The 23,785-nt window shown below is 65.3% G+C and overlaps 16 protein-coding genes across 16 annotated transcripts; 6 read left to right on the forward strand and 10 right to left on the reverse strand.

The window, feature by feature from the left end:
• Positions 1-34: 34 nt before the first annotated feature.
• Positions 35-801, reverse strand: MICPUN_61642 (predicted protein; the record flags this gene model as incomplete). Its single annotated transcript, XM_002504709.1, has 1 exon — positions 35-801. The coding sequence occupies one exon, from the start codon at positions 799-801 to the stop codon at positions 49-51; it is 753 nt and encodes a 250-aa protein (XP_002504755.1). The 3' UTR covers positions 35-48.
• A 211-nt stretch (positions 802-1,012) lies between these two features.
• On the reverse strand, positions 1,013-2,469 carry MICPUN_106088 (predicted protein; the record flags this gene model as incomplete). Its single annotated transcript, XM_002504710.1, has 1 exon — positions 1,013-2,469. One exon carries the CDS (start codon positions 2,467-2,469, stop codon positions 1,069-1,071), a length of 1,401 nt encoding a protein of 466 aa, XP_002504756.1. The 3' UTR covers positions 1,013-1,068.
• Positions 2,470-3,147: 678 nt separating this feature from the next.
• XRCC3 (XRCC3 DNA recombinase) lies at positions 3,148-4,296 on the reverse strand (the record flags this gene model as incomplete). The annotated part of the gene is made up of 1 exon (XM_002504711.1): positions 3,148-4,296. One exon carries the CDS (start codon positions 4,294-4,296, stop codon positions 3,148-3,150), a length of 1,149 nt encoding a protein of 382 aa, XP_002504757.1.
• Positions 4,297-4,449: 153 nt separating this feature from the next.
• On the forward strand, positions 4,450-5,184 carry MICPUN_61645 (predicted protein; the record flags this gene model as incomplete). The annotated part of the gene is made up of 1 exon (XM_002504384.1): positions 4,450-5,184. One exon carries the CDS (start codon positions 4,450-4,452, stop codon positions 5,182-5,184), a length of 735 nt encoding a protein of 244 aa, XP_002504430.1.
• Positions 5,185-5,291: 107 nt separating this feature from the next.
• MICPUN_61646 (predicted protein) lies at positions 5,292-7,371 on the reverse strand (the record flags this gene model as incomplete). Its single annotated transcript, XM_002504712.1, has 3 exons — positions 5,292-6,643; positions 6,789-7,225; positions 7,316-7,371. 3 exons carry the CDS (start codon positions 7,369-7,371, stop codon positions 5,292-5,294), a joined length of 1,845 nt encoding a protein of 614 aa, XP_002504758.1.
• Positions 7,372-7,559: 188 nt separating this feature from the next.
• On the forward strand, positions 7,560-7,907 carry MICPUN_61647 (predicted protein; the record flags this gene model as incomplete). Its single annotated transcript, XM_002504385.1, has 1 exon — positions 7,560-7,907. One exon carries the CDS (start codon positions 7,560-7,562, stop codon positions 7,905-7,907), a length of 348 nt encoding a protein of 115 aa, XP_002504431.1.
• Positions 7,908-8,462: 555 nt separating this feature from the next.
• MICPUN_69116 (Drug/Metabolite transporter superfamily) lies at positions 8,463-9,515 on the reverse strand (the record flags this gene model as incomplete). Its single annotated transcript, XM_002504713.1, has 2 exons — positions 8,463-8,926; positions 9,026-9,515. Coding segments are annotated over 2 exons (954 nt in total), but the record flags the coding sequence as incomplete, so codon positions are not given.
• A 1,052-nt stretch (positions 9,516-10,567) lies between these two features.
• MICPUN_71573 (predicted protein) lies at positions 10,568-11,682 on the forward strand (the record flags this gene model as incomplete). Its single annotated transcript, XM_002504386.1, has 2 exons — positions 10,568-10,709; positions 11,235-11,682. Coding segments are annotated over 2 exons (590 nt in total), but the record flags the coding sequence as incomplete, so codon positions are not given.
• A 203-nt stretch (positions 11,683-11,885) lies between these two features.
• On the reverse strand, positions 11,886-13,248 carry MICPUN_108957 (predicted protein). The gene has a single exon (XM_002504714.1). The coding sequence runs from the start codon at positions 13,211-13,213 to the stop codon at positions 11,969-11,971; it is 1,245 nt and encodes a 414-aa protein (XP_002504760.1). The 5' UTR covers positions 13,214-13,248; the 3' UTR covers positions 11,886-11,968.
• Positions 13,249-13,527: 279 nt separating this feature from the next.
• On the reverse strand, positions 13,528-14,097 carry MICPUN_72016 (predicted protein; the record flags this gene model as incomplete). The annotated part of the gene is made up of 2 exons (XM_002504715.1): positions 13,528-13,722; positions 13,855-14,097. Coding segments are annotated over 2 exons (438 nt in total), but the record flags the coding sequence as incomplete, so codon positions are not given.
• A 752-nt stretch (positions 14,098-14,849) lies between these two features.
• MICPUN_76426 (predicted protein) lies at positions 14,850-15,491 on the forward strand (the record flags this gene model as incomplete). Its single annotated transcript, XM_002504387.1, has 1 exon — positions 14,850-15,491. A coding segment is annotated over one exon (642 nt), but the record flags the coding sequence as incomplete, so codon positions are not given.
• A 447-nt stretch (positions 15,492-15,938) lies between these two features.
• On the reverse strand, positions 15,939-19,016 carry PWD2 (alpha phosphoglucan water dikinase; the record flags this gene model as incomplete). Its single annotated transcript, XM_002504716.1, has 2 exons — positions 15,939-17,030; positions 17,103-19,016. The coding sequence occupies 2 exons, from the start codon at positions 19,014-19,016 to the stop codon at positions 15,939-15,941; spliced, it is 3,006 nt and encodes a 1,001-aa protein (XP_002504762.1).
• Positions 19,017-19,421: 405 nt separating this feature from the next.
• On the reverse strand, positions 19,422-19,691 carry MICPUN_76823 (carbohydrate-binding module family 20 protein; the record flags this gene model as incomplete). The annotated part of the gene is made up of 1 exon (XM_002504717.1): positions 19,422-19,691. A coding segment is annotated over one exon (270 nt), but the record flags the coding sequence as incomplete, so codon positions are not given.
• Positions 19,692-20,307: 616 nt separating this feature from the next.
• Positions 20,308-21,114, forward strand: MICPUN_61654 (predicted protein; the record flags this gene model as incomplete). The annotated part of the gene is made up of 1 exon (XM_002504388.1): positions 20,308-21,114. One exon carries the CDS (start codon positions 20,308-20,310, stop codon positions 21,112-21,114), a length of 807 nt encoding a protein of 268 aa, XP_002504434.1.
• A 59-nt stretch (positions 21,115-21,173) lies between these two features.
• Positions 21,174-22,535, reverse strand: MICPUN_102507 (predicted protein; the record flags this gene model as incomplete). The annotated part of the gene is made up of 1 exon (XM_002504718.1): positions 21,174-22,535. The coding sequence occupies one exon, from the start codon at positions 22,533-22,535 to the stop codon at positions 21,174-21,176; it is 1,362 nt and encodes a 453-aa protein (XP_002504764.1).
• A 578-nt stretch (positions 22,536-23,113) lies between these two features.
• On the forward strand, positions 23,114-23,636 carry MICPUN_72050 (predicted protein; the record flags this gene model as incomplete). The annotated part of the gene is made up of 1 exon (XM_002504389.1): positions 23,114-23,636. A coding segment is annotated over one exon (523 nt), but the record flags the coding sequence as incomplete, so codon positions are not given.
• Between the last annotated feature and the right edge of the window lie 149 nt (positions 23,637-23,785).

The raw sequence follows: 23,785 nt of genomic DNA on the forward strand, positions 1-23,785 counted from the left end.
TAAAAATGAGTTGTGTTGTTGTTCTCCGTCTATCTAATTAAACTGTCTCTATTCGTAAAACTTGTCCCCGCCCTGTCGGTTCCTCTTCTGCCTTCTGAGCGCGTCCTTGTGCTTGCGCTTGAAGTCTTCCCTCCAACCGTCCCGTTTGGACATCCAGTCCTGGATCATCTCCTCCTCCGTGTCGAAGGGGCGCACAAACGACTTTGCCGACTCCACAACCTCGGGGGTTATGCCCATGATCAGCCAATGCACCTCTTCGGCCGTCTTACCGCGCGTAAACTCCGCAGCCTTCTTGGCGCGTTCCTCGGCTAACCTTTCGATCGCCGCCTCCCTCTCCTCGGCGGTCAACTCCTCCTCGGGCTCGGGCTCGACTGGCGCGGGTGCCGGTGCCGATTTCTTCTCCCCAGGGCCGTCCCGGCGGAACCTGTTGGCGACGGAGCCGCCGGCGGTGGGCGCCCCGAACGCCGAGGTCGTGGGCACAGTGTCCCCCGCACCTCCCAACAAAGAGAACGACGCGCCCGCGGCGTCAGTCACCAGGTTGGCGAAGTTAAACCCCTTGTCCACATTCACGGTCTTTCCCTCCTCCTTGTACCGCTTGGCGAGCGCATCGGCGGTGAACGGGTTGTCGGCGCCCTTTGCCAGCTCCTTGATGTCCCCGCCGTGCACGAAGGCCTGCGTGACGTCCACCGCCTTCTCCTTCGGTTTCACGGGCTCAGGTTCCGTCTTACCCCGCGCCTTCTTCTTCGGGCGCTTGGGCGCATTGCCCTCATCGCCGCCGCCGCGCTTTCCGCGCTTGGCCATCGTCACCGTCCGCGTCTCGCTGCCGGTGCCCGGGCGCTGGAATCACGACGCGATCCGCCTCCGTGTGTCGGATGAGGCGAAGGGCGGACGCGCGATGCGAAACCCGTCGGATGGGGCGGGCGCGAAGTGGCGGGGCTCGGCTTCACGTTTATTTCTTGGAGGAAGTCTCGGCTACGTATCGGCGCGCGGTGTTTTTCTCACGTCTGGTTCTCAAACGTCGTGGGGTGGTCATTCCAATGCAGGTTTTGCTCGTAATCACCGCGTCTCTCACGCGGCGGCTCCACCTCCCTCGCCGCCATTACCGCCGCCGCCGCCGCGACGACGCCTGGCGCGAGGCGGCCTCTGCTCGAGAGCACCCGCGGGAGCCTCGGCGACGGGCTTGGGGACGGGCTTTGGCGCCGGCGGCTTGGAGTCCTTACTCTCCGGCTTGGGCTTGGGCGCCTGCTTGGGCTTGGGCGCCTGCTTCGCCTCCGCCGCGGGCTTGGGCGCGGACGCCGGCTTGGCGTCCTCGACCTTCTTCTTACCCTTAGCCTTGGGCGGCGCGGGTGCGGGCGCGGGTATCGGCGCGGGCGCGGAGACTTGCCGAGGAACCGCCACCCCGCCGCCTCGGCCTCCGGAACCCCCGCCGCCCGCGCCGCCCCTGCCGCCCGCGCCGCCCCTGCCGCCGTATCCCCCGCGACCGCCCCGTCCACCTCCGAACGGGTAACCGCCCGCGGGAGCCCTGCTGTAAAAGTTATCCTCGCCCCACGCGGTGTCCAGCCTCTCAATCTCCCACCGCAAATTCTCCAGCTCATCCGTCGCCGCGTCCATCTCGTCCAGGTGGGACACCAGGGACTCGACCAGGACCTTGGCCGCGGCGGCGGCGGATGCGGTGCCGAGGATGCGAACCACGCCCTCGTCGTGGTCCACGTCGATGGAGACGGCTCCGGAACGTTTCTGGACGTCCTGGATGTTCTTGCCGCCCTTGCCGATGAGCACCCGCCGAGCGCGATCGTCGGGCGCGGCGACGATCTCCTCCTTCACCTCCAGAAGGTTCCTCGCCTTCCTGACTTCCACCGGGTCCGAACCGACGATGCGCACGACGCACGCCTCCCTGTCCACCACCACCCTGTCGATCCTGCATCGCTCCTGAACCATCCGGATCCGAGATCCCTTGGCGCCCACCACCATGCCCATGAACTTGGGATCCACGGTGAACTCGACCCTCAGGCCGCGGTCGAGCTCGTCCTGAACCTTGGCGCGCTCCTGGTCGAGCTTATCCTTGATCGCGAGCCTCTGCTGCAGCTTGATCCTGCGCTCCAGGACGGATTCCACGAGCAGAGCCGCGCGGTCAACCTCCTCGGGGAGATCGCCGTGGAGGACGATCCGATCTCGCCTGGCGTCGTCGAAGGTCACCTCGCCGATGCCGACGGCGGCGCCCTGGATGAGCTCGATGCCCTCGGGGGAGTGCGCCCACTCCACGAGGGAGGACGGGAGGGAAAAATCGCGGGATTCCGCGTAGGTCCTCGCGGGCGCGGCGTTGGCTCGACCCCCGCGCTTCTTGGCACCCGATTTTGGGGCGGGCGCCTTGGCGGGAACGGGCTCGGGCTCGGTGCCGAAGGGGTTGGCGGGGAGGTTGGGCTTTGGTGCGCCGCCGCCCCTCGGACGACCGCGGCCGTTCGCTGCCATCGGTTGGTGAGTGTTAGGTTGGGTGTATCCGAGCCGGGGGCTCAGGTCGTTGTGGCGAGCCCCGATCGGATTGACGCGGGAAGAAGCTATTTTTCTCCGCAGTCAGGTCCCGTCTGAAATATCTCGCGCACGGGTGAACGCGAGCACGAGAGAACACTCCGGGTCGCACGAGGGCACGGACCGCTCGCGTCGCACGGCTACGATGACGGCGATGATGACGTGCTATGGCGCGATCCAAACTCGCGCGATCGTCCACCGGCGTTCCGATAAGCCCGTCGTTCGGTGCGCCACTGTCGGTGACGTGGATGAATCCACCCGATCGTCTCGTCGAGCTGCGATGCTGTCTCTCGGTGTGGCTTGCGCGGCTTTCGTGGCTGGATCCACCGCCGTGATTGCCGCCCCCACCACGACGAACCAGCCCGTCGATCCCAAGGACTCGCCGCTGGTCCAGGAGCTGCTCAGACGGACGGAGGAAAAGAGGGAGGAACGGTACAAGGAGAGACTGGACGACTACAATCGGCGTAACTTCGCCGACTACTTCGACGTCGTGGACAAGGGTTACAACGGCAAGACGGCGACGGAGAACGACGCGGCCATCAGGGAGCAGCTCAAGAGGTGGAAGGAGAAGTAGCGAATTCGTCCGAGTCGCTTCTCATCGTGTTGAATTCACCTAGTCGTCTACTCCGCTCGTCCATCGCGTCGAGGTCGTCGCTTCTCCTTCCCCAATCGCTGCTCCTCCTCCTCCTCCTCCTTCTCCTCCTCCTCCTCCTCCTCCTCCTTCTCCTCCTCCTCCTTCTCCTCCTCCTCTTCCCCCCTAGCCTCCACGCCCCACACGCCGTCCTCCCTCACCTCGAACTCGCACGGACGAACCGCGCTGGATCCCCACCCGTCGTCCAACGCGCCGCCCCACGCCGGCGCCGTCGACGGTAAATGCGACGAGAACACCACCGACGCGTGACGACGAACGACAGCTGTGCCCCCCGAGTCGACCAACCCAACGCGTCCGTCGTTGTCGTACCCGCCCGCGCTGCCCCCCGTCCGCGAGAGGAACACGCGGGTGTTGACGCAGTTGGCCCAGAACAGGCCGAGCGCGGGCTGGACGGGTCGGCCGCTCGATCGAAGGTCGCCGCTTGGTCCGAAGAGGCGACGCTGCCGACTGTCGAACCCGCCGCGTCCGTCGTCCCTCACGGCGTCCGACACGTGGTTGGTGACCACCACCGCGACGTCCGCCCTGTGCGCGTACTCCGATATGAGCGCGGCGACGCGCGACAGTATCCCCGTGCGTTCGAACACCCCTTCCTTGGTGCTCGCGTCCGTCTCCCTGAACGGCGACGACACCGAGTCCACCACGATGAGACGCACGGGCCGTCGCGGTCCCCCGGGTGGATCCGTCAGCACGTCCGCGACGGACGCGAGCGCGTCCCACAGGCTCTCCGGGTCCTCCTCCAGGGTCTTGACCAGGTACACGTAGTCCAGCGGGTCGTGGTCGGGCGGGAGGTGGGCGGAGTAGATTTGGCGCTTGGAGATCATCTGTCGAAGCCGCGCCAGCGGCGCCCGTCCCTCCGTGTGCACGTACACCGCCGCGCCGTCCAACCCTCCCACCTCCCTCGGTAGCTGCGCGTTGAGCAGCAGCTGGAGCGCGAGCTGAGTCTTGGCGGCGCCCGCCTCGCCGGTGAGCTCGGTGACGTGCCGGGTGGGCACCCCGCCTCGGAGCCACTTGTCGATGACGGGGCACGCCGTGGTGAGCTTGGGGGCCCACGTCGACGGATCGGCGGAGATGCGCTCTCGCGTCACCTTGGGTAGGATGATGTTCTCCCTCGTCGTCATGGCGGTCGGGACCGACGAACCCGACCCCAACGCGCGCGCGCCCGCGACTGACGGGGTGGACACCACGACGAAACTTCGAAATAATGTTAGACCGAGGACGCAAAAAAGTTGACGACGTTGATGAGCGGGCAGTTCGAGGGGCGCGAGGGAGGGATGACGACGAAGCCGACGTCGATTTGGCGGCCGAACGTGAGAGTGACCCTCGACGAGTATGGCGAAGTCGAGGACACGGAGAGTGGGGGAGAGGAGTTGACGAAGAAGGGCACGAAGCGGAAGAGAGCCCCTTACACGAAGGGGCCGTGCGAGCACGGGGTGAAGTATCGGTCGAACTGCAAGGTGTGCAGCGCTTGTCCGCACGGTCGTCGGCGCTCTAAGTGCAAGGAGTGCGGTGGGTCTGAAATCTGCGAGCACGGTCGTATGCGATGTAGTTGCAAGGAGTGCGGTGGGGGCTCAATTTGCGAGCACGGTCGTCGGCGCTCTCGGTGCAAGGAGTGCGGCGGGTCTGAAATCTGCGAGCACGGCCGTCGGCGCTCTCATTGCAAGGAGTGCGGTGGGTCTGGAATCTGCGAGCACGGTCGTCAGCGCTCTCATTGCAAGGATTGCGGTGGGTCATCAATCTGCGAGCACGGTCGTGAGCGCCACAGGTGCAAGGAGTGCGGTGGGTCATCAATCTGCGAGCACGGTAGTGTGCGCTATACATGCAAGGAATGCGGTGGGTCTCAAATCTGCGAGCACGGTCGTGAGCGCTCTAAGTGCAAGGACTGCGGTGGTGCATCAATCTGCGAGCACGGTCGTGAGCGTCGTTACTGTAAGGAGTGCGGTGGATCAGGATTCTGCGAGCACGGTCGTCGGCGCTCTAGGTGCAAGGACTGTCGTCGCGGCGCGTGAAATCCTAGCTCAAGGATCTCCGTCTGGCGTTCACGAGAGGAGAGGAGTTACGGCGGGGTTTGAGGATGCTTTTCATCCATCGCTAACGTGATACTCTCGTCGCTCGTTCACTCCTTCATCGCCGCCTTGAACCTCTCCAGCGCCACCCTCTGCACCGAAGCCTTGTAGGAATCCTCCCCTTCGCCGGCGCCCCCCGACCCCGACTGCGGCGCCGACCCGGGCGCGTACCCGGGCACTCCGGGCGTTCGAATCTTACCCCCGTACACCTTCCCTTTGACCGGACCCGTCGCGGCGGCGGCGGCGGCGGACTCGCCGTGCCTGGAGCGCCTCTCCGCCGCCCTGTCCCTGTACGCGCTCTCCATCGTCTCGAGCTCAGCCGCGGCGAGTTTGGCAACCTGGTGCTTCTTGATGGCGACCGTGTCGAGCTTGGCGGTTGATCCAATGGTCGCCGCCACCCTCGGTTTCTTCGCGGCGCTCTGCTGCGGCTGCTGTTGTTGTGCTGCAGGGGTGCTGTTGTGACCGGGCGCCGCCGGTTCGTACGCGTTCGTCTCCGCATTCCACTTGTACCACGCGGCTGATTCGGCGTGGTAGCTCAGACCCGAGTTGGCGTCGTACCACATCCCCGACGCCTCATCCTTGTAGTACCCGGTGTCCGGGTCGTACACGTACCCGCTCTGTTCGAGCGCGGCGACGGCAGCAGCGCCGCCAGCCGCGTCCTCGATGGCGCCGGGCAGCGCGGGCTCCTTCCGCCTCTTCTTCTTGGACGCCGTTTGGTCCTTCGCGACGGACCCGGGCTGTTGCGCGTATTGTTGTTGCGCCTGGTGGGCGACTAACCCTGGGTCTCCCGCCGCCGGCTCCACCGCCGTTAGGTCGTGCCCCGGTAAACCCGCAGTCGCGGCATCGGCGGTCTCGTTGAACTCCTTGGGCGCCCACGCGGCGTTGGCCGTCGCGTCCACGGGTTGTTGGCCTGCCGCCGCCGCGGCACCCCACGCGGCAGCCGCGGCGGCGTCAGAGGCTTGCCGCGCGCGCGCCGGGTCGAACCTGTTCGCGAGAAGATCCCCGCCCGTACCCGCGCCGCCCGTCCGGTCCGACTGATCCACCTTGGTCGCCAAGGGTCCTTTCGGGACGAGGCACGTGAAGCAGACGGACCGCCTGGCGAAGTTGACGCTGCAACAGCCCAGCACGTTGCACACCCAGTCGTACTTCCCAGCCACCACGCCGCCGTATATCACGTCGGCGGGTACCTCGTCCACGCCAGCCTCCCGCGGGGACCCGCACTTGAAGCAGTTGCTCTTGCTGCCAAACACCACGCCGCACCCGCGCGGGCACATCCAGTCCGGCTTGAACACCCGGGTTGGTCGGCCCTCGTCGTCTCCCGGCCGCCGCCGCCGGTGCTGCTGCTGCTGGCGCCGGTCGTCTTGGTTTGCGTATTCTCGGTTCACGTAACCCTGCTGCGTTCCTGCCGCTATCAAAGTGGAGTGGAGGAGAGGAGAGGAGAGACTCTGACAGTCAGTTTCGTGTCGGGTCACGGCCGCGCAAAGGAAACGATATTCTCATCGGAGCACACCGGCTCTCGACGTCGATATCAGCGTTTCAGCTCTCACCATTGTCCCATCGTCCGGCGCCGTCGTTGCCGGCGTCGTAGCCGTCCTTGTGGTGGTTTTCACCTCGATCGAAGTCTTCGCCGCGGGGTCGGTCGTAACCTCCCCGCGGCTGCTGTTGTCTCGCGTAGCCTTCGCCGTAGCCGCGTTGTTGTTGTTGTTGGTACCCCGCGTCTTCACGGTCGCGATCGGCCCAGTCTCGCTCGTACCTCACCGGCGACCTTCGTTGGGCGAATCGGTCCCCGTCGCCGCCGCCCCGATCTTGGCTCGGGCCCCCTCGGTCCCGGCTCCTGTCCCTGCTCCCGCCCCTGCCGCGGTCGTCCCACCTGCCGGCATCGTCCCCCTGCCATCGCCCCCGAGGAGGCGGACTCGGGCTCCTTCCACCGCCGCGTCCACCGCGGGTCCAGTCGGCGCGGTCTCTGCTCGACGGACGATAGAACCTGATTTGGGGAGGGGAGGGGAAGGTGAGCTGGCGCGATCTCGGGATTCCGCGGGTTTTTGGGTGCGGACGGGCGGGTCGCCTGGCGCACCTATTCGGTGGGGATCTCGATCTGGAGCGACGCCGTCGCTGATCCCAGTCGCTCATGGCGCCGACGCGCACGCGGAAGCCGCGCGACGCGCCCTATACGCAGTGCCACCGAGTGGGGCTCCCCTGGGCCTTTTTTCCCGTCCGCGAAGGGGCTTCCCAGGTTCACGGGACCGATTCCGCTCCCGCGGACCGATGCGGACCATTGCGGAACTTGTAACCGGTGGGTTTCGTCAGAGATCGGTGCGATGACGCTCCGCCTGTTGCTTCTCGCCGTGCTGGCGCTGGCGCTGGCGCCCCTCGCCGTGTTGGCGATCGAGCGCGAATACTACTGGAACGACATCACCAACGTGACGACGTGGGACCTGCCCAAGGTGCCCGTGCCGTTCAGGGACGAGAAGAGCGGAAACAAGTACTACGTCGATCCAAAGACTGGCGAGACCACTTGGGATTACCCCGGGCCGTGGAAGACGATGAAGAGCGAGGAGCACGGGGACCGCGAGTACTATCACAACATCGAGACGAAGGAGAGCACCTGGGAGAAGCCGGAGGACCTGGCGTGGCACCGGGTGAAGGTTCAAGACGATGAACTCTGAACTCTGGGCGACGACGACGACTCCGGTGGGGATTGATTTTGGCTCGGCCAATTGGGGACGGCCGCGTGGGTTTGCGGCTGGTAAGGGGTTCGGTGGGGATCCGACGGGGCGAGCGGTGGTATCGGGGACGAAAGGGCGCGAAGGAATCGATGGACGTCCCCGGAAACGGGAGCGACCCACCCCCGATACGCGAGGCAGGTCGGGCCGGTCTTGGAAACACCAACCCGCGTGTATTTGTCAGACGCGTCTGCCACTGGAATATTCCCTCTTAGACAGGACTACCTTTCACCTTCGTCTTCGCTATCTCGGCAGCAGCGACTCGCGGTCGCCTCCAAACCCGGACCTCGTCCTCGCCACACCCAACGGCGTCGGCGACCCGAACCCTTCCTCCACCGTCCCCAGCCCCTCCACGGATCCGGCACTGTCGAAGCTGCTCGAGCTCTGCGTGCGGCTGGGCGCTCCGCCGAAGTGTTCCATGGATGGCGAAACCGTCAGCCCACCCTTTCGCGATCCGGCCCCTGAATCACCCTTGCCCGCCAACAACGAGTCCGGCTTGGCGTAGAACAGGTGCATGGATATGAGCACGATCGCCCCGCCCACCACGAAGTTTGCCCGCAGCGTGTGACCGAACATGGCCGCCGACAGCAGCGCGGTGAAGATGGTCGCCGCGTTGCTCGAATGTTTCTTCATCACCGAATCCGCAAACTTGAAGAAGAAGGTTGACAGGACACCCTGCGCCGCGTTGTTGGCCACCAGCAAGCAGGTGACGATGGAGTGCCCTCTGAACACGCTGGGCATCCACCCCTCGCTTCCGCCGTTCCAGCTCCTGTACACGCCCACGCCGAACAAACCGATGAGGTTGAACACGGCTCCCCAAAAGTACGAGAAGAACATCTGCAGGCTCACGCTCGTCTCAAAGTTCTTCTTCATCGTAACCTCGTTAAACACGCTCGCGAACGACGGGAACGATATGAACATCGCGGTGTACATCAGCGCCATCGGTGACATCGCGGCGTCCTCTTGGTCCACCATGTGCCACCTGCTGTGCGGCGGAGGTGACGACGCGAGGGCGACGCCGTCCACGCCGGGTGGACCTCCGAGCGTCGCGACGGGCTTACCCGCCCCACCCGCCCCCAAACTCAGCTTCATCTGGTTCACGGTCACGCCCAGCACCAGCAGCGCCAACGCTTCCCACTGTATGACGCTGAACCGCCTGCGCGTGATCGTCTTGAGCAGCACGGCGATCACGAGCACCTTCAGGTTGGCCAGCATGCGGACGGTGGTTGGCGAAAAGTAGAGCTGCATCGCGAACTTCAGGTAGTTGTTCACCGCGTGGAGCGCGGACGGGAACGCCAGTGGAAGGTTCTCCCGCGCCGCCCTCCTCAGCCTAGACACCGACCTGAGCGCTTTGGCCTCCGGTGACGGTTGATTGGCCGTGTATACGATGAAGCACACGGCGAACACGCACTTGACGCACTCAACCAAAAGGTTGACGCTGATTGGATCGAACGCGAAGGTTCCGTCGGCGGACTTGCTCAGGTGCACGAGCAAGGGCTGGAAGGAGACCAACAGGCAGTCGCTGCACACCAGGGCAATCTTCAGCGACTTGTTCACATCCTTCTGCTTGCCGTGTTTCCTCAGCGATAGCCTCATCGTCCCATCACCATTGTATGCCAAAGCGCCCGCCCCCCGGTACTTGGAAGCGCTCATCGTGGGGTGTTGGAATCTGAAGCCCACGCCGGTGCCCACTCCAAGCTGCCAAGTGGCGCTGGGTTGAACCGCAACACGACCCTCGTGATGCGCACCTCCCGAATCCGGCGCGTTCAAAGGTCGTCACCGACCCCGGAAAGTCCCTGAATCACGCTCCGCGACGCTCGCGAGAGTGGGTGGACCGCGGCGATCGGCCCCAGCCAAAACCCAGAACGAACGTGCCAGCCCTGAATCTGACCGCCCAAGGTGGACCGGATAAAGAGACCGAATGGCGCCATTTTTTGAGCGCCCGCATGGAGGTTGGCGGGTCCGCGGGGACCCCTCCGGGGGATGGCGACCTAGCGGCGGACGTGACGCAAGCCGCCAGGCGGTTACGACACCGCCTGAGTCTCGTCGCCACCCTGCCGGCGGTGCGGCGCCTGAGGAACTTCCTCAATCCCAACTCGAGGCTGCCGGACAGCTGCAGCAGGATGACGCTGCTGGGGTGTTCGTACGACCGGGTCCCTCCCGTGGAACAACGGCGCGGGATGGGTCCTTCCGCGACGCCGCCGGGGTCATACCGAACGCAGAATGACGTCGCGGCCGGCGACGGGACACGCGAGCACGATGAGGCGACGGGACCCGGCGGTGTCGACGCGGTAAACGGAGAGGGCACCGTCGAGACGCGGGAGGGGGAGAGTCAACAACGAGGCGCGACGGGCGGGGAGCGGCAGGAGACGAGGGCGGGGGCGGCGGTCGCGGCCGTCGTCGAGGGTTTCAGGTCGAGGTTCGGAAGGCCCGGCGCGGGGGAGAGCTCGCCCGCCCAACCCACCGCGTCCCCGTCCCCGCGCGGAACCGACCGAACGCCCGCGTCGCCTCGCTTCGGGGGCGTCTTCGCGCATCAGCCCGCGAGCGCGACGGGGTTGGTGGGGGACGACGACGATCCGGGCCTACGATCGTTCGTCGAAGACTTTCACAGCAGGGTGTGGATCACGTACAGACGCGGGTTCCCGCAGATCGGAGGCGGCACGTACACGACGGACGCGGGGTGGGGTTGCACCCTGCGCAGCGGCCAGATGCTCCTCGCAAACGCGCTCCAGTCGCACTTTTTCGGTCGGCAGTGGCGGTGGGAGGTCGGCGGCGGCGGTGGCGGTGCCGGGCAAGCGCACGCATCGACGGAGGGAACCGGCGCGGGGCACGGAGCCGGCGCGGGCGCGGGCGCGGCGGGGGGCGTGGCGAGCCTGTTGCAGCGGTGGGACTCGGGTTGGAACGGGACGGATCGCTCAAACGCCGTCGCCGAAAACGCTCCTTGCGTTCGCGTGTCTCCCGCCGATGCGGCGCACGTCCGGCTTCTGGGGTGGTTCGGCGACCACCCGGACCCAGATTCTTGCCCGTTTTCGGTGCACGCCATAGTGGACGGCTGGGGCGCGGACAAGCCGTCGGTGGCTGCCGGGCGGTGGCTCGGTCCGTGCGTGCTCGCGCAGGGTCTCGCGGCGCTCGTGAATTCGTCCAGGCCGGGGGGCGTGGCGGCGCACGTGGTGGCTGGCAAGGATGGGGGTTTCGGCGGCGGAGCGCCGACGCTTTACAAGTCTTCGGTGCTCAAGGTTGCGCAGGAGTTTGCGAATAAAGCGTCGTCAGACGGTGTCTCGCGGACTTATGTGGACTTGCCCGGCGCGCCGTTTAGCTCCGCCGCCGGGTGTCAACCGACGGACAACGCGTGGGCGCCGCTGGTCATCCTGGTCCCGCTGGTGCTGGGTCTGGACCGGTGCGTCAACCCGCGGTACGTGCCGGGTATCGTTCGCATGCTGGGTTTGCCCCAGTCCGTCGGCATCCTCGGCGGGAAACCGTGCGCGTCGCTCTATTTCGTTGGTGCGCAGGACGAGGAGCTCTTCTACTTGGACCCCCACACGGTGCAGTTGGCGGTGCCTCTGGAACAGATATGGGGCTGCGCTCAGACCGGTTCCCCGGAGAGCGGACCGTTCCCCACGGAGACGTACCACTGCCGGTCGGTGCTTCACATGAACGCGAGGGAGCTGGATCCGAGCATGGTGCTTGGTTTTTACTGCAGAACCCGCGCCGACTTTGACTCGCTCAGTCTCGAGCTGGAGCTGCTCGCCACCCGCGCGGGGTCGACGCCCATACTGACCGTAGCGCCCGGGCCGCCGCCGTGGGACTCGGATTCGGATGCCGAGAGACGAGACGAAGGCGCGGGCTCCGACGACGACTGGGAGCTGGTGTGACGACGACACGGGAACGCCCGGAGATTCAACGGGTCCGTGACCGCCGTCTGGTTACAACAAGAAATTCGAATTTAAAAAAGAATTCGTAGTACACACGTCTTCGTACACGTACACGCGCATATCGGCCGGTGATCAGCCGCCGATCGACACCGACGACGCCTCCGCCACCGCGCCCAGGAGCTGCGCGTTCTGAGGGTGCCTGAACCCCGCGTGCATGGCGGCGGTGAACCCGCTTTCGTCCCGGGTATCGACCGCCCCCGCGGAGACCAACTCTTGCACCGCCTTGAGGTGTCCTCCCATCGCCGCCTGTATCAGCGGCGTGGAACCGCCACCGCCCCCGCGCATGTTCACGTCCGCGCCGTGCGTCAGGAGGAGCCGGATGGACCCGAGCTGACCCTTCCTCGCCGCCCATCCGAGGGGAGACCAGCCGTCTTCGGAGATTTTCGGCGAATCGGGCGATGAATCGTCTCGCCTCCGCCCGCCGCTGCCGCCGCCGCCGCTCGCGCGAACGTTGGGGTCGGCTCCGAAGCCCAGCAGACACTCCACCGCGGGCGTGGCGTCCGCGACGACCGCGTGCAGCAGCGGGGTGGCGCCGCCGTTATCCCTCGCGTCCACCACGGCCCCGTAGGTCACGAGCGTCTCGATGGATCGCGCGTCTCCCCGCTTGGCGGCCCAAGCCAACGCGGTCAAGCCCCCGACGTGCTCCTTGGTCTCCAGCTCGCCTTTCCTCCGTTCGGCGAGTAACAGGACGACGGTCTGGAACGTCCTCGGTTCGTTGATGGCGCGCATGGACGACACGATCATCCCCGCGTCCGCCCAAGGCATCTCGAAGCACATCTTGATAGCCTCCACGTTGTTGGCCTCGAGCGCGCCCATCCACCACGTGTTCCAACGAGCCCTTCGCTCCGCGGACAGGTCCGGGCCGTCGTTGACGGTCAGGAGCTTGGGGTTACGTTTGGGGGTTATGATGGGACCGCCGGTGACGGGCGGGTTGGAGGTGCTCGCGGTGACCAGCGACGGAAGGGCGTCGTCCTCGGGCGCGCCGTTGGAGGCGAGGGTATGCATGAGGAAGCGGCTGGACGCGGACGCGCCGTGCAGCCACCACATCGGATCCGAGTGTTCACCGGACCCATCCCCGCGGTTCCCTCGTCCGGACGCGCGCTGGTGCCACGAGGGTGACGGCGACGGCGACACGTGCGCGTCCTCGGCGCCGTTCTTACTCCAGGTCAGCGTCATTCCCGAGCGGGGAAGCGGGGGCAGGGTCCAAACCGCCGTGCCCCGATGAAGCGCCCCGGCGCGAACATCCCGACGGCTGGAACCGACTCCCAAATCGAGTGCACGACGCACCGAGGGTATCGACGGCCCGGTGAGCGCCATGTCGCGCGCAGTCCGGTTGCGCAGTCCGGTGTTTGTTTGAACCCGCGGGCCCTCCGCCGTGCTTTGTGGCGCGAAATCGACAGGTTGTCGGCCGAACTCGCGCTCTGATTGGTCGACGATTTCGTTGCTCCTCGAGAGGCTGCGAGCTCCCTCCGTGTCGTGAACGAATGCGACTAAACGACTATCCGCTACAGTCCCGTTCGGTCCACCGCCACGACGGGCACACCGGACCCGCGGTGGGGTCTGAACCGCGGCATGGCCCACAACCACCACCAGTGCTTCCCCTTCTCGTCAAATGCCTCTCGCCAGTTGGCGCGCCACGACCCGAGGTCGTGCGGGTTCCTCCACACCACGCCGCGCCTCTTAGCCTCCTTACGCAAGTCTCTGAACTCGTAGTAGTCTATCGTGGTCTGCGCCGTGCACACCAGGTACACGTGCCAGAACCACATCAGGCACATGGCGCAGAATATGGACAACGCCAGCACGGCGGAGAAGAGCGTCGCCGTCTTCTCATCCGTGCTCAAACCGCTGACGCCGACCCCGTTCGTCCCCCTGAGCTCCGCGATCTTGGCCGCGTGCCTTCCCGCGGGATTGACCCCATCCACGCGAGCGACGCCACCGACGACGCCGTCGAGGGATACGCTCCTGAGTCCGGTGGTCAAACCGCGTCCGCCGTACCACGCGGGGCGCCACGTGAGCGCCACGGTGAGCGCACACGCGAGCCACAGCCACGCGAGAAAGTTGAAAAAGTACCTGTAGTTCCTGTGCCCCACGCAGTTGTTGACCCAAGGGCAGTGGTGGTCCATCTTCAGCACGCACTTGCGGCACACCTTGCAGTGGTGCGTGAGCTCGGGCTTTGGGCACTCGCAGCGGTGGCACCAGCGTCGAACCCCGGCTCCAGCCTCGGCGCACAGCACCTGCACCTCCTGCTCCCTCGGCGAGCCCGGGTTGGTCCTGGCGGCCATGAAGTAGTTGAATATCGTGTTGAAGAACACCCACGCGGTGAACGTGGACAGCGCCGCACCCGACACGCCGTCCCGTGTCTTGGGCAGGATGACGGTGAAGAGGAGCCAAACCACGCTGAAGATCAGTGACATCCCGAAGAGGAAGTAGACCGGCCCGGTGACGCGCAGGAACAAGTCACCGATCAACTCCATGACGTTGCAGCATCTCACGAGCCTATGATGACGGTTCACGTCATGGACGGGGTCGGTAAGAGGGCGCGGGCGGATACGGGCTCACGGGCTGGTTGAGGCGACGGGCTCCTCCGAAGGGGCGATCGCCCGAAGACGGCACCCCGGGTTGGGGGGCGAGACGGCGTTGGGTCTCACCTGCCAGTGACACCCATGGCGTCCAGCTATCGTCGGTATTATTCGTCGGAGGGGTACGATCCGCGCGATTGATCGGACAACCCTACTCTCGAAGCCCGGAGGGCGCGCGGGGAAGTGTGGCTTCGTGCGACGATTTACGAGATTTTCGTTTTCGGGTTGGCGACCTTCGGGGAAATCACAAACGCACGCTCGAAGGGACCACGGCACAGGTGGAGATGACCGATCTTCAGAGACACGATGGAAAGTTTGTCATCGTACCAAAAAGGCCAACGGGAACACCGGAGCATTTGACAGTCGCCGGTAGTTGGCCGCACGACGGCCCTTGCAGACCGGACGAGGTCGCCCTGCTGCTCATCGACTTCCAGTCCGACTTCATCGACGCTGATGGGTACCTCGCAAAGGTGGGAGGCGACATCAAACCCGCACAAGAAGCTGTGATGAAGGTGAAGCCTATACTCGAAGCCGCGAGAAGCGCGGGGGTCAGGGTCTTTCACACCCGAGAAGGACACAGGCCGTCGTTGGCTGACCTCTCGAAGTACAAGAAGTGGCGCAGCCAAAGGGCAGGGGCAGAGGTTGGGGCGAGTTCGGAGACTGGGAGTATGTTCCTCGTACGAGGGTCGCCGGGGTGGGACATAACTCCCGAGCTGGCGCCGATAGAGGGCGAGGAGGTGATCGATGGCCCAGGTTACGACAAATTCATGCACACCGACCTCGAGCACTGCCTTCGCTGCGCCGGCATCAAGTACCTAATCGTCGCCGGGCTGACGACAGAGGTGTGCGTGTCGTCGACTGTCAGGGGTGCTACGGAGAGGGGGTTCGAATGCCTGCTGGTGACGGACGGGACAGCAGCCACGGAACAAAATCACCTTCGACCTCACATCGACACCATGCTCGTCGAGGGTGGGATCTTTGGAAGTGTCGCGGATGCGCACCATGTCCTCGTCGCGTTCGGAAGCATGGGCAGCGCCTCGGCGTCGGACCCTCCTCCCACCGGTGGCCCTGAGGCCCCGCCCCGCCCCCCTACACAGGCAGGGGATCTGGAACGCCAGCAAGCCGCTTTCAGCCAGCTTTTAGCCCAGGAGCAGCAAGCCGAACTCCGCGAGCTTAAGCTGCGGATGCAGATTGCTGAATTGCAGCTCGAGGTAGCTCATGCCCAAAGAGATGTTAGGATCAAAGAAGACGAGTTCGAAAAGTTAGCAGAGTTAGGGTAGGGGGGCACGCGTCCTCAAGCGAGTCCGTCACCAGCAGCGGCGTTGCCTGAACGCGTAGAACCGAGGCAAACGCGAGCCAGAAGGCATGAGATGCAGAGAGATTCAAGATAACAATACCGAAAACATATCAACCCACGCACCACGCGTGTGACACCCTCCCCCCAAAGAGATCCAAGCCGCCCATCACAGTGGCTGCGGCCGAGACTGCACGATGTAAACGTCATCCCCGACTACGCAACCCTCGATATCCTGGGGCGCGCCGTACTCAGCCTCGAGCGCGGCGCCAACCGCCGCGAGCCTCCTTCCCAGCGTGTCCCTCTTCTCCTTGTCCGTGCTGAGTTCCTGTCTCGAGTAGTCCACAGCCACGGTGTTCATCCCCAAGTGCATGGCGTGCTCGTGCATCATGAACGCCGTGCTCAGCGACGCGAACGCCGTGGTTCGCACGTCACCAGAAGTCTGGTCAATCTCCAGGCGCCACGGCGTGCCCCTCGCGCCGGATGCCAGGGTTTCCCCGAGTCCAACCGCAATCTCGGCTTCGAGCGTGCGCGACGGCGCGAAACCGTCGGCGCCCCTCGTGTTGTCAGCCCCGGACACCGCGGCGGTGTGCAGCACGAAGGATACAGTCGCCGGCGCCATCTCCTGGACGAGAACCGCCATGTGAGCGTCAGCCTGCTTCAGACCCGCCGCGCGTCGCGCCATCACCGCCCTGCGGCTGTAAAGCGACGCCCACACCTCCTGAACCGCGGAACCCAGCTCCGCCGCCGACGACGTGGACACGCCGAGCACGGACTCGTACAGACCAGCGGCGGACATGCCCGCGAGGTCCTCCACGTTGGCGCTGGACCTGACCACCACCCAGGAGTTGGTGGGCATCGCCGCCGCAATCTGCGCCGCCAAGTCGGCGGGGAAGGGCACGCGCTCGATGAGGTCCCTGACAGCCTTGCACGCGTCTTCGATCGATGAGGGATCCGGATCGTCGGGCGCGGCGGCGGCGTCGAGCGCGGCGATGAGCTTTACGAGCTCGTCACCCTTGCCAGCCTCCCTAATGCACGTCTCCATCACGCCAAAGGGGACAAAGACACCGGGTGGAGCCTTAAAGCCAGCCTCGGGACGTTCGGCGAAGTGGGTGAGCTCGCCGCACACCGAAGCCTTAGCGCCGCCCGTCTCCTTGGTGGCGTCGCCCAACGGGCGACACTCCAGCTTGTCCGAGAACTGCACGGTACCCTGCGCGGTGACCTTCGTCTCGGCAACCTTCGTCTCGGGCGTGGGTGTCTCCTTGACCTTCTCCTTCTGTCCCTTCCCCTTCTTCCCCTTCCCCTTCTTCTTAACGTTCTTCTCCCACGCGACGTCATCCACGGAATCGGCCTCGGCTTTGGTCTCGGGCGCCGGTTCGGGCGCGGGTGCGGCGGGTGCGGCGGTGGGAGGTTCGGCCTTGGGTATGCGCGCGGCATCCGCTTCGTACGCGGCAATCTGCGCATCCGTCGCAGGCGCGAGGATGACACCCTCGGGGGTGACGTGAAAGAACACCCACTGCCCCACGAGGTACCTGGCGTAGTTTCTGGTCTCCTCATCCTCGGTCGTGGCCAGAGGGACCTGCTCCTGCCTGGCTCGGATGGCGAGATGCGACAGGTGCGGCAGATCCCTCGCCAGCACGACGCCTCGGACCTGTTTCCCCGCAGCCGAAACCTCCTCGTCGCCGTCCGCGCCCCACACCAGCGCGACGACCGGTGCGACCCTACCCTTGTGCCAGTTCTCCTTCACCGCGCCGGGTTCGAGGCGGTCGCACTCCTGCAGGATGCCAACCACCGGTCCCCCGAGCACGATGGCGTCGTAGCCCGCGGTGTCGGACCCGGCAGCCGAGGTCGCCGCGCGGAGCATCGGCGAGACGAGCCTGGAGAGCTGAAACGAAACGTTCGCGCGGATGACGGCGTCGACGAACGTCCCGCCCACGTGTTCCTGAATACCAAACGACTTGCCGAGACCGACGGGCGCGTCGCCGAAGCCGTCGATGAGCGCCTGGGTGTGAGCCTCCACGAGCCGCCTCGCGCGCTGCAGGGACGCGCGGCATCGCAACGCATCCTCCTGCGTCGCGATTGGCGATCCGTGCTGCACCCACGCCTCGAGCTCACGCGCGACTGCGTTGCACTCCATCGGACGCCACATGGACAGAGCCATGTGCCTCATGCCGGCGGCGGCGGCTGCCGCGGCGCAACCCCACATGGACGCGTCACCGGAGTTGAGGGCGTTGGCAAAGTGACTCGTCTTCTCGTCTCCCTCGCCCTCGACGCCCGCGCCCGCGGACTGCAGAGCCCTCGCGAGGACCACAAAGGCGAGCTCCTCGATGGCAATCTCCGCGAGTCTCCACGCCTGGCGCTGCGACACCGCCTCGTCGGGCGCGTCGTTGCGCATGCCGGTGGACAGTCCCCCGGTGAAGATGCCGCGGACATCGATGGACGCCCGGAGCGCGCGAAGGATGGCCTGGCCCTCGCCTCCGGTCAGACCGTCGTGACCCGCGGACCCGTCGTCCAGGGCCCACATGGCCTCCTTGAGCTCCTGCACCTGCGCGCGGGTCTCGTCCTCGAAGGTGTCGTACATGGCGTCCAGTCGCTCAATCGCGCCGGAGCAGTTGAAGAACCTCTTGAGCTCGTCGTAGAAGAGCATGAACTCGTCGACAAACGCCTGGGGGCACTCACCCGGGTGGGCGTCCACAGTGATGCGCTTGATGAACGCCTCGGTGGCCACGAGGTCTTCGGGACCCGCGTTCCTGTGCAGCTTGTTCTGGATGGTGTGCTTGATCTGTTTCTTCAGGTCCTCGCTGATGTCGCTCCTGTGAGCGATGTTGCGGATTCGCGTCAGGGGCTCCGAGCAGGCAAACTCCGAGGAGAACGAGGGAAGCCACGGGTGGATCTGGCGCATCATCTGCCTCTCAGCCTCACCAACCTCCGCGCCGTGCTTGTACAGCTCGCCCGCGACGGTCTCGAGGCTCACGAAGATATCCCTCGCAATCTCAGCCGGTCGGTTCGGCCTGTGGTGGTTACCGTCCTCGGCGCAGAACAGCGCGCCGGTGCTGATCCAACGAAGGTAGACGCTCGCGGCGCCGAGCCTGGCGAGCGTGATCCTGTGACCCTGCCCAAGGATGGACTGGATGAGCTCGAGCTTCTGTAGCCACGAGGGAGCCTCCTTATCCCCGGCGGCGATGTACTTGGCGGGACCCTCGGGCAGATTCACGCCGCCGTCTGAACGGTTACGAGCCGCCTCCATCTTGGCGCGCTCCTGGTCCTTGTCCCTGTGCCACTTCCACTCGGGGCCACCGCCCTGCCACTCCTTCGTGGCGGGAGGCGGGGGCGGGGGCAGGTTGATCTTGGGGATCACCGTCACGGGCGGGGTCGCGACCTCGGCGGCGGGTGCGGGAGATTGATCCGTCGGCGGCGCGTTCTCGGTGAAGGGTACGTCCGGAGGAGGCGGCGGCGGCGGCGGCGGAGGAGGAGCCGGCTGCATGACCGCTCCCGGGTATTCCTGCACGTTCGCCACGGCTCTCTGCGCCGCCTTCTGCGCGTGCGTCAGGGGTTCTGAACCCGCAGCCGGGGTCGCGCCGCCCTCGACGGCGTTCACCTTGACGTGACCCCCGAACGCGCCGGACACCTCGCATCCGGTCCGGATGAGCTCCATGTCGATGAGCCTGTTCTCACCCTCCTCCCACCAGTACCCGCCCCAGTCGGGCTTGACCACCACGAGCTTGAACTCGACCGCGGTGGAGTGCACCGAGTTCTCGGGCGCATCGTTGGTGAGCGTGGCGAGGTCGCCCTGCCAGACGTTCCCGTCGGACCACGTGAGCGCGAATCCGCTCTCGGGTTCCCACGACCCGAGCTCCTTGGCGCCTCCGACCACGATCAGGGCCTCGCCGTAGTCCAACTCCGCCCTGATGCCGAACGTCACCGCCGCGGGGCCCGAGGGAGTCTGAGTCGGATCATTGGCCTCCTCGGCGCCCTCCGCGGCGGCGGTGGCGATGACCCACGAACGACGCGCGCGGTGGGCCCGGCGGCGGGATTTGGGGGTTGATTCACGCGCGACGACCCGGATGGCGACGGATCCGGCCGCACGCGCGGCTGCCGACGCATTCATCTCGCCCCTCCGCTATGCGCCCCCCCACGATTAGCCGGGTTTGAAATCGCGCAGCTTTTGCGGCAAAAAGTTTTGGCGATCGAGGGCGGTTCGGGCGGCAGCGATGGACACACCGGGGACGATCCGATGCTCACGCGGGGCTCCGTCTACTGGGCGTTTGGACTGGCTCAGTCCCAGGACGCCGCCGTTTTTAACCTCGAGTATCGCTCGGGCGCCGCGCGGAGTGCGGCAACAGTTAATCGTGACACGCGTGGAGATATTTTTCCAGAAAAGTCGCCCGAATCTGCACTCGCGTCCACCAGCCGGGCGAAATCGCGGGCGCTGCACGGGTAGGAACGGGCGATTGGTTTGAACGAGTGGTGCTCCGAACGCCCGTGTGCGGCCATGCTGATCTGATCTTCACCACAAGGCCGCGTATCCATCGATCTACATGAGCGACCTCGAACGACCAAAGCCCGTCGGGCGTAAGCGGCGCAGAGTCACGCAACTTCTCGTGCTCGTCGCCGCGTGCTACGTCTCGTACTGGTTCGTCTGGCCCTACATACGCATGGCGCACAGGCTGGGCGTCGTCGGGATGTTTTCGGTCCCAAAATCTCAGTGCCTTACCCAGCCGGGTTTCAAGGCGGTGGACAGGTCCCCGAAGCGCTCACCGCTCCTCATCGCCGACCATCTCATCCCTTACACCAAGGGGAAGGTGATCTTTGAGGTTGGCACACGGAACGGCGACATCTTGGCCTGCGTCAACCCGCACGCCAAGAAGGCTTACTCGGCTGAGATCGATGCCACCTACTGCGTCAAGCTCGAGGAGAGGGGTCTGACGGTCCTGTGCGACGACTTTAGGAAGTTCTCGCCCAGCGCACTGCCCGGACTTCCCGAGGGCGAGGTTCCGGACGTTTTCTTCTGGTGGCCGATGATGGCGGACACCCAGAACGAGGAGTGGATGCTTCACATCCGAGACGCCCTCTGGAAACAGGACCTCGGCGCGGGCAAGCGGGTCATCATCGCGTTCGACCACAACTGGCCTCGGGACAGGCGCAACCTGCAGTACATGTGGAACAAATACGGCGTGGACATGAACGGCGAGAAGCACGAGGTCAAATATGCGGAGAACAGGCACTGGAGGGCGAGCGGGACCTTCACCTTGCTCCATCTCAAACTGGATCCACCCCGCGTCAGCACCGGTTCCATCCACGCGTCCAAGGGGAAGTTCGGGGAGGTCAAGAAGGCGGAGGAGTGAGGATTCGGTGAAAACGACGCTATTCTTTTTATATTGACGTGCATGCTAACTACGTCCGATCACGCCTCGAGTAGCCCGCATCGGCGCCTGAAAAGGTTATCCAACGCGCCCCCCGGCGACGCCCTGTTTGCGGCGGATTTCCAAAACTTTGAAACCGCCCACCGCCACCACGTCGAACCCGCCCTGCTCTCCGCGCTGAGCCGGAGCCAACACTCCCCCTGCTCCGCTGCTCGTCCCCCGTCGCAACTCCACGTCTGCCTCGCCGCGGCGCTCCAAACCTCCCAACGTTTATCCTCCGGCCAATCCTTCACCAGCGGCGGAAGGTGGCCCGGGTGCTCGAGCGGCCACGTGCTCGTCGGGCCGTGCCTGAGCCGAAGGAACCAGAACTCGCCCGGGATGGATCTCACGCGGCTCACCGTCCGGGCCACATCTTCTCTGGCAAGGTACCACCACATCATCTGCTCGAAGTTCATCTTAGGGGGCATCCGCGCATCCGCGATGGTGTTTGTTTCCGAGCACAGACGATTGTACAAGTCGTGGTACGAGCTCATGGCATCCGCGCCGCCGAATGCGAACCTGTCGTTCAGACCCGCCCGTCGTTTCACCTTTGAGGAAGACTTTGGATCGAACCCGTGTCCCCAGCTCGGGACGTACACGGTGCCGTCCGCGGGCAGAGACGTGAGATCCGGGAGGGCGTTGACGTAGATGTTATCCGGTCGAGCGTTCACGACCCACTCAAACTTCTTACCCTGGTCCTTCTCCCACTCGACGCGCATCACGTCAACCTTGGCCCTGTAGTACAGCTGCGAAAGTACCTCAGCGCCGTACAACGTGTTCTTCGAGTCTTTCTCCGATCCTCCCCCTGAGTGGTACCACCGCATGGGTTTCTTACGCAGAGCCTCGTAGCACGAGTGGGGGATGGATACCTCACCCGCGACGGGTTCATTCCGTGGGAACGCCACCTGCGGCCTGGATATCACCTCCAGGCCTCCAAGCGTCACCCCGGCAGGTAACGCCTTCTCCCCGAGCACCTCCTGGTACAATCCAGCGTTGGCGTCCATCTCACCGAGGGCGAACACGACCGGTTGGAACCCACGCGCGATCAACGGCTGGAAGAGGTTCCTGTCGATGGAGCACTTGGTGCGGTTGAGCGACCTGGCCTGGCCCGTAAAGTACACCGCGACGAGCGGCTTCCCGTCGACGACATCCCTTTGACCTTGCCCAGAACCCCCTGTGACGGCCGGCGCGCGCGAGAACGGGTCGACGACGCCCCCAACCGCCGAGCTAAGCGCCTGGTCGTAGGTGCCGACCCCGTTGGCGCCTCTGCCACTCGACGACGCCCACAGCACGATGGGGATCAACACGCACACACACGGCGGGAGCAAGCGGCGCAGTAAGCGCCTCCCTCGACCCATCGCCATCGCACAAGAACCCGAACCCTCGTCCCGTGGCCCGGGCGTCGACGGTCTGGCAGATCCAAACTTTCTCTGACTTGTTCCGCTGTTTTTGGTCCGGTCTTTCAGGCGCCGGTCGCCAACGAAACACGACGAGCCCACCCACAACGACCGGCGTCGAGGGGACCGCGGACGCCACTCGCGAGCACGCGAGACGGCCCACCAACGGAAGACCCCCTGCCTGATCCACGACCACGACGGTTCCACACACAGGCCAGGCGCACCACGCGCCTTTGAGGATCCCCACCCGCCCAGAGGGCCAAACCGGCTTTAAACTCTTCAGCGACATGGGTGACATAGCGGACGACATCAACGAGGTGTTCTCGCTTCAGAGTAGCGTGTACAAGGCGATAGGTGAGCTTCGTAGGTCGTGCACATCGAACCCGGCGGGCTGAAGAGCCTCGAATATCACCCAGCGCGCGACGCCCCAGGGTGGTTATACGTGATCCGCGAAACACCTTCCTCTTCTCGCGTGCTGACGTCAGACGCCTCCTCTCCTCCCGCTCGCGCTCACAGAGATGATGGCGGACAGAACCGATCCAGGTCGCACGCCGCAAGACGTCATGATCCCGTCGGATGAGATTCGCAACTGTCAGGGTCTGGCGTTCATGTGGACGTACAAGGTTGGCATGTTTCTCTCATTCTCCGCTGGGAACGGCATGGTGATCCGCAAACGCGTGGGTAGCGGGGGTGACATCGAGTGGTCGCTGCCGTGCGCCATCTCGTTCGGAGGCGCCGGGGGCGGGCTGGACTTTGGCGCGGCGTGTTCGTCCACGGTTGTGGTTCTCAACACGAAGGAGGCGGTGGAGTACTTCTCGGGGCTGCACGTCAAGCTCGCGCTCGACGCGCAGGCGTGCGCCGGGCCCGTGGGGCGCGCGGTGGAAGGTGCCGTGGCCATCGCGCCGGTGGACCCGCAGATGTCGAATTTCGACGCGGAGCAGTACACCACGTACGGCACGTCGGAAGGTTTGTTCGCGGGGGCTGGCGCGCACGCCACCTGGATCAGCGTGCGAGACGCGCAGAACGAGGACTATTACAGGAGGGAGATGTCGGGACGGGACATACTGAATTGCTTCGGCGAGGACGCGGGCGAGCACGGCAGGAGGCACGCGGAGATATTCAGGTTGCACGCGGCACTGAACGCCGCGGCTTCGGGAGGAAGGGTCAAGCTCGTCGCGGCGAGGGAAAAGTTCACGAGGGGCTCCACCGCCGAGGCG

Source organism: Micromonas commoda, chromosome 9 (assembly GCF_000090985.2).
Source record: "Micromonas commoda chromosome 9, complete sequence".
In the NCBI taxonomy this organism is placed as follows: Eukaryota; Viridiplantae; Chlorophyta; class Mamiellophyceae; order Mamiellales; family Mamiellaceae; genus Micromonas; species Micromonas commoda.

Excerpts from the sequence above, each read along its gene's own strand:
- MICPUN_108957 (XM_002504714.1), bottom strand. The coding sequence starts at position 13,213 with ATGGCGCTCACCGGGCCGTCGATACCCTCGGTGCGTCGTGCACTCGAT.